Genomic DNA, 7,511 nt, shown 5'->3' on the forward strand with positions numbered 1-7,511 from the left:
TACACTGTACAATTGTTATTTTTTTAATCTGTACCAACAGTGAAGCGTACTCAAGCAGTTTAGATGGAACAGTGATTGCTTGGAACGTCAGCACTCTCAAAGTTAACCATGTCTTTCAGTTGCCCTGCCAAAATCTCACTTCTATCAAGCTTCACAATGACCAACTGTGGTGCTGTAAGTTCATTCCTCAAATAATTAAAAAAAATAAATTACATCTTCACTGTTTTATTAGACAGAACAATGCATTAATCTCAAACTCAGACATATGTGTACATGATGTTTTTCCCCCATTCTCCACTTAGTCTGTTTAAGCAGCCTTCTGTAGGTAAGGCCTCCAAAACACTTATATAGATGGCTAGCTTGGATCAGTCCTGGAGGTACTGCCCCCGCTGCAGGATGTGACTTCCAGCTACACTGTATTTGTCTGACCTCCCCTGGCGATGCCTGTAAACTGGAAGGAAAACTTTGAGAAAGTCCTTTTAAAGTTTAGAGGGGCAACAGTGGTTGCAAATTCCATTTGGTATTTCAGCTAGACTTTACGGTATTGGTCTGACTTGGTAATCCCCAGACCTTCATTTTGGCCACTTCTAGAAACGTCATCCCCTCTGTAGGAGATTAGATGCATGAAGTAAAGCTTTGTGCTAGGGTAAAAGATCATCTTGAAGTTGTTTCATAAATGGTGACCGATTCAAGAATTTTGCACTGATTCTCAGTACTACCATTCGCAAGAGCCTGGATCCAAACATATCTTAACAGAACAGCAGCTAAAGCCTTGGGAAATTCCTGGTCCTGCTGTGGGCAGTAGCGATGCTGCCATTGCTGTGGTGGGTAAGGATTCAGCCCTGTTAACTTTGTAGCACAGACACTTGGTCTCAGTTCTGTAGATGAAAATAATTGTGTACTTGAGAACCTAAGTATGAGATGTCCTAATTTTAAGGAGTTGGTTTCCTCTCCTCTCACCATTTTTGGACTCTAAACTAACAGGTGTATGCACTGCAGAATAGCGACTAGAGTTTGGAGAAAGAACAGATCTAAAAAACAGATACTGTGAAAACCAGGAAGAACTACCTCAAAGATTTCACTGTTGACTGAGAAACAAGGCAGTTGTTAGATGCATCCATTTTATTTTGCCTTTCTTCTCCATGGTTTATAGAGATGGAGGAAGTAGGCACTTCTGTTACTAACCCTTTATCTTTAACATTGAAGGTACCGGAAGTTGCATACTTGCAGTGTCTACTTACGAATTTCGACTACAGATGAAAATTGAGCATCACCTGAAGGATGTGTGTTCCTATTTTCTCTGCTTCCAGCTCTTTCCTGAGGTATTTATATTTAAACTGTTAACAGAGTTTAAACAAAGCATGACTATGTGGCATTACAAGCCATAGTTACTTATTGCAGTATACTTCCTGTCAGCAGTGCTCATGTTAAACATATCTTTCTGTGCTTTAGAGAGACGAAGTGTGGGCGTCTTATTCAGGGAGTAGTGACCTGTATATTTGGAACACCAAAGACTTTACAAGTACCCCTCAAAAGATTCATCTTCAAGATTGCTCTGAGATTACTTGTATGATAAGAGTTAAAAATCAGGTGAGAGACACTTGGACTATTTTACCTGTTGTGGAATTCTTTACTAAAGTTTTGTTTATTTGTAGCCCTTATGGGCTGTCATTGGTTAGCTTCCTTACTGGGTGTTTGTATACGTACTGGTTTGAAATGTTGATTCCTCTTTGAAATCAGAGAAGCTAATGACTGCCCAACACAACTGACTGTTACAGGTATACCCCAAAATGCATGTCAAGCCAAAAGCCTCATCAGTTATTAAATGTGTGGTGACTTTTATTAGCCATTGACTTTTCAGGGAACCATAGAAACTGAAAGTTTAGGTGCCCTGATATTTAATCTCAGGGCTCCCAAGACTAAGCCTTGGAAAAGATCAATAGACAAACAATAAATGCTAATTAGCCAGCCTGGTTTTGTAGATGACCTTTTTCTTGTTTAGTTACCACATTCCAAACTCAACAGAGACCAAAGGAGCCAATGGCTTCCTACCTTAGCATCTTGCGTCGCTGTCATTATTGGCCTCAGACTGTGTACCCGCTCTTTCTGCATGGTATCAGTAGCTGTGCAAATGATTGCAGTTGTGATACCACATGGACAGGTTTAGGGTTAATTTGCAAATAAATAGCTGATACATATCTATTGGGAAAGAAACTTTCTGAACCTTTTTCTCAGATTTTCCCTCCTTCCTTCCTCAAAAATGACTTTTTTCATGAAGTGCCTCATGAAATAGGGAAGCTTTCTGTATATTCAGCCCTTGGTTAGATTTGTGAACCAAAATGGAAAAACCTTTTGAGAGATCCATCCCCAAAGTAGAGATGGATGTATTTAACCCCTGTTTTAAGGGAGTTAGAGGATTGTTTGGAAACCCCAAGGCGTTAAGCTCCCTTTTATTCTACTTAAGAACTTTGTTCCTTTCCTCTTCCACTTATTACTCAGCTCCACCTTAACTAACATTGTAGTCCAAGTCATTGATACAAAAGGAACAACTGGAAAATATCCCCGTGTGATGCATCCCCTGAACCTGGGTGTTCAGTGCACCATCTTCCAGCCTGCCAATGGCTTGGCAGCCTTGGTTGTCCAAGGGCGAGTCTGGAGCCTGTTGTCGTAGCTGGAGCACCCACACTCCTCTTCTACGCAGCGTTACAGTTACTGAGAATGAACTTGCAGCCTGGTAAAGGTTAACAACATTGGTAGGGTTGTCTGCCACAGGCTTGCTTTTAAGTGCTTTGATTTCAAACAAGCCATTGTTTGTCTTTATGCGATTGGTTTTGTCTTAGGTTTCTTAATGTGTCTATCTGAAATAGGATGCTTTCTGCCTGGCAAGCATTACTAATACACAAGGGTGAGTACTTAGCCTGTATAAAACTATGCACAAGAAGACCACAGCTATTTTCTGCTGGGTCAGACCAGATGCAGCTGACCCCATATTCTCTGTCTAATGGTGGCAATAGCAACGCTATGTAGGGAGAGCCTGTGGACCTGGCCTGTATCTGCAGTCCGTTCCCCTTAAGCTCCCTCACTGTCCATGGTTCTTGTTAAGGGGTACTAAAGTGTACACCTCTGCCTCAGTCTTTTATTATCTATTTTTGGACCCAATCTCTGTGGATCTGATTTCATTTTGAACTTGCTGGTGCCACAGTTTCCTGTAGTAGCAGGTTCCAGAAGTTCACTGCCAGCCATGTATAGAGAAGTACTTTCTTCTAAGTGAAACTGAACTCTAGCTGGTTTCCACGTGCCCCTTAATTCTCTAACTGTGGGATGTGTTGAACACTGGTTCTACATTCTGCTTATCTGCACTTTTGTGATTTTTGTAAACCTTAACATGATCCCTCCTCAGCTGCCTTCTCTCCAGCTGAAGGAGTCCTGGCTTTTTCCATCTTTGCTCATATGACAGCTGTTCCTTTCTCTTGATAGTTTTAGCTGCTCTTCCCTGGATTTTCTCTGCTTTTGCAGTGCAGAGAGCAGAAGTGCACACAGCACTCAAGATACAGGCATGCTGTGGTTTATACAGTGGTAAAGTGACACCTCCTGTCTTATTCTCCGCACTGGGTGTGTGGAACCAAAGACAAGTCAAGGCGCTGAGGTGAACAGCTCCAGTGCCAGCACGATCGGCAGCGGAGCGCCCTAGCATGGTGCACAGGGGGGTTTCCTGAACCGGAAAAACCTCAGGGGGGCAGAGAGACCTGCCAGGAGCCTGCAGCTTGCGCCAGGCTAGGAGCATCATGACAAGTGCATGGCGCATCAGCAAGGGCAGGGCATGGCAGTTCGCACAGGAAGGGCGCTGTAACTCTGCTGGCTTGATCAGGGAGCAATGATATCTACCCAGCAGAAGGACATGTCCTCTCTAAACTCGCCACAACTGACACAGCTTCCCAGACAGAGCTCCGATGGGAACACGCTGCCAGCCAGGTGTCAGGCTGCAGGGTGAGCCCTACTCTTACGCCAGCACCGGACGGCAGCAGCGAGCACACCTGTGGGAGGTGCGCCCAGGGAGAGGAACTCCTCCGCTTAGTGACAGAGCTCTGGGAGGAGGTGAGTGAGTTGAGGAGTATCAGGGAGTCTGAGATAGACAGACATGAACTCCAACAGATACATATATATATATATATATATGAAATTTTCAGTGTTTCCCTTTTCCAGCCTAGCAAGAGAGAACCCTCACTGTATCAATGTGGCATGTAAAACTCCTTGACTGTGTCCTAGACTGAAATGTAAAGTACTGAAAATGATTGTGGATTGGTTTTGTTTTGTTTTTTCTCCAGATGTGGGTTGGCAGCAGTGGAAGATCGCAAGGCAAAAGCAAAGGAAAGATCTATGTGATCAGTGCCGAGAAGAAGACTGTGGAGAAAGAGTTGGTTGGTCATGCGGATACAGTAAAGGCGCTGTGCTCAGCAGAGGACAGATACGTCCTCAGCGGCTCTGGAAAGGAAGAAGGGAAGATTGCCATTTGGAAAGCTGAATAGTTAAGCTACCTGTGCTGGAAAAAAATGAAGACTTCACGCTGTGTTTACTCCCACATTTTCCATATATTTCAACCACCTGTCAGTGTTACTGTTTTGTATTTATTGAGTTATTTTGGTCCCTACATTGTTGTAGAAAATCAAAGTAGAAGTGAATCTCTCCTTGCACCTCCTACTGCTCCTGCATGTTTGATAAAGAAACGGAAATGTGGATAGAGGAGTCGCTGGCTTTAAACTTGACATGTGTTGTTGTGAAGGGTCAAGGTTATAGACCAGACTGCGTGGTGCAGATTGCGTTGAGAGAGCCGAAGCCAGCTCGGTAATTCCACTGGAGCTCTTTTTGGGCAGTGCATAGGTTGCCTGAAAAGTGGGATTTGATACCGTCTTTACAGCCTATAATAGCTGGAAATGGTCACTGAAAAGAAAAAACTTAAGTGCATTTGTTGGATTTATGGAGTTACTGTAAACGCTGAGTATCTTTCTGAACTAGCAGCTAGATTTAGCTGGGAAGACTGTCCATTACCCCTGTATGTATGTTGATGGTGCTGTATCGTTTAAAATGTAGACACAGACAGGCTCTCCCTGACAGCACTGAAAGCTCCCTGCTGGTGAAACAAGATACTTGGATATTCTTAATGACTGTTTTACTTTTTGAACTTGTTTTTCCCTTAAAAACAATGCACAGCACTTGGCATTTGTAAATCAGTTTGTGAAACTGATTTTTTTTTTTCCTTCTGAAGCACTTACTTACTTAATTTATTTAATTTCCATATATATTATACTTGCTTTTGGAAGCAACCTTCCAGTTACTGTGCAAACAAACCTCTGCCACTCCTCCCTTCAGTTGTCGTTTCTGTAATCAGGAACTGCTGTTATTTTGTGTAGAACCTGCTTAATTTTTAAGTTCTGCAAAGTCACCAAACTACTCCTTAATTACTGAAGCAAGCATCATTGGATTGCAGTCTAGGGGATTGTCTTGAGCAGCGTTCCCTAATCGCTTCCTGATGTACGTTGGTTTTTTCCATTGCTGACAATTATCTACAAGTAAAACAATGAATCTATGCAGAATAGTTTTATCTGTATCAGTGCTGAGTACAGTGGAATACAATATTCACAATATCGTAAATAGAAGGATAAAATGGGCTGCTACTTTTGTTAATAAATATAAAACAGTGTAGGCCTAATAGAAGTGTGAACTACTGGAAATATACTCCATGTAATATTTATAACTTTCAACGTGCTGATGAAGGGTTTCATCATATGATGGTAACTGAAATTTTACCTTTTTAGTTTTTTTTTTTTCAATTTAAGAATATTAAACACTATACTGATACTCTGGCCTCTCTTTGTACCTTGTTCTTTCTCCTGAGTAACTCAATAACACAATACAAGAATGATGGGTTTTAGCAGTGACTCGCATCCTATCTGTGTTGTACGGAGAGTAATTGCCTGGGTTTTTCTCTTTCCATATTCTCCTTTCTAAAACGAGGTTCTGCTGGTAACGTGTCCCCCTTTGAGCCCCTCATCTGTAACTTTCAGGTTCCTTATTTCCTCCCCTGGCAGCTGTCTGGCTGGTGGTGGCAAGTGAAATGAATTATTTACTGAATTAAAAGATTTCTCTGTACAGAGACACACAAGCGCTGCTAAAGAAATGTCACTTGCTGCAGAGATGAACCCAGCTACACCAACCTGCCACCTGCCTGTCATTACCTTTATTGATTTTCATTCCTGCCAGACTTTTTAAACCTGGTTTTGCCTTCTCAACTGGCTCGTACCCAGCTTGTGAAAATGTCAGATGACAAAACTAGCAAATGCCCATGTTCATGCTTGTAAATTCTTGTATTGATAAAAAGACTCCAAAGTAATTTATTGAATAGGAATGTAATTTATGTCTCCTTTTTAAAAATGGTGCTTTCTTTAATACCAGCTGTTGAACACCAGTATATAGGAGAAGAGTTTAACCACATCAGACAAAACCATGAGATACAACGATCCTTCAGGAAAACTAACCCATCCCCAAGAGCAGAAGGACCAGCAATACCAATTCAAGTGACTTGAGGAGCACAATGGCATGTTGGTTTGCTTCGCCTGGTGTGACAAGAAAGCTCAGGTATGTGTTCATTTACCACTTCAGCTTTGCTCCAGCATTACAGCTGTGGAAACTAACCTGCAGGAACAGCGCTGTGGGGTTTTGTTCAGTTTTCAGTGGATTTTCAGTTACTTCCCATGAACCCCTTGGTGGCAGGAAGGGATCCACGGATCCCTAGTGGTCCTCAAAGCTTCTCTTTGCCACAATGCCTACTAAGAGCTTGCCAGGTCTAGTTGCAAGGGCGCAGCCCACACTGATCCTGCTGACTGATACTGGCTCGTGACTTCTGTGTATTTGTCTCTGCCCAGCTGTTGTTTCACCCTGGAATAAGCTGTTTGAGGCAGAGACCATTCTTCTGGTTGTGCTCATGTAATGCTTAGCATGACAATGTGTTGGCCCATAGCAAGGACTCCTGCAAGTCGTGACACTATGAATACTAGTACTTGAACGGCTTGGATTTTGTAACCGAAAAGCTCAACAAATAGTTTAAAAAGCAGATTGTCAGGGCTCAAAACAGGCTGACGAACAGTGGGGAAGTTTTATGCTCTACCTGAAATTGTCTCAAGCTCAAAACAGTGTTTAGAGGTTGAACAGAAAACAAGTTTTATAAATATGACTTCATTGATCGACCAGAGCAAGCCCCTGCATTCTGCCAGTCTGTTCTCTTTTCCCTTGCTCAGAGATATTTTGGCTCCTCTGTGCCTGTCTCCAAGTAATTGCCTCCCAGAAAAGGGACAAAGTCCTTTGAAGCAGTAAGATCATAGAATCATTAAGGTTGGAAAAGACCTCTAAGATCGAGTCCAACCGTCAACCCAGTCAACCCAACACCACCATGCCCACTAAACCATGTCCCTAAGCACCTCATCTACCCGTCTTTTAAATACCTCCAGGGATGGGGA

General features: G+C 42.6%; 1 protein-coding gene across 1 annotated transcript in view; it reads left to right on the forward strand.

Annotated features, from left to right (window-relative positions):
• DENND3 (DENN/MADD domain containing 3) overlaps positions 1-4,526 on the forward strand; it is a 40,574-nt gene extending 36,048 nt beyond the window's left edge. The window contains exons 20-23 of the mRNA XM_009328421.1: positions 41-174; positions 1,207-1,322; positions 1,453-1,590; positions 4,326-4,526. Coding sequence (XP_009326696.1) covers positions 41-174; positions 1,207-1,322; positions 1,453-1,590; positions 4,326-4,526 — 589 coding nt within the window. The remainder of the gene's footprint in view (positions 1-40; positions 175-1,206; positions 1,323-1,452; positions 1,591-4,325) is intronic.
• The last annotated feature ends 2,985 nt before the right edge of the window (positions 4,527-7,511 follow it).

Source organism: Pygoscelis adeliae, unplaced genomic scaffold, assembly GCF_000699105.1.
Source record: "Pygoscelis adeliae isolate BGI_AS28 unplaced genomic scaffold, ASM69910v1 Scaffold457, whole genome shotgun sequence".
NCBI classification, from domain to species: domain Eukaryota; kingdom Metazoa; phylum Chordata; class Aves; order Sphenisciformes; family Spheniscidae; genus Pygoscelis; species Pygoscelis adeliae.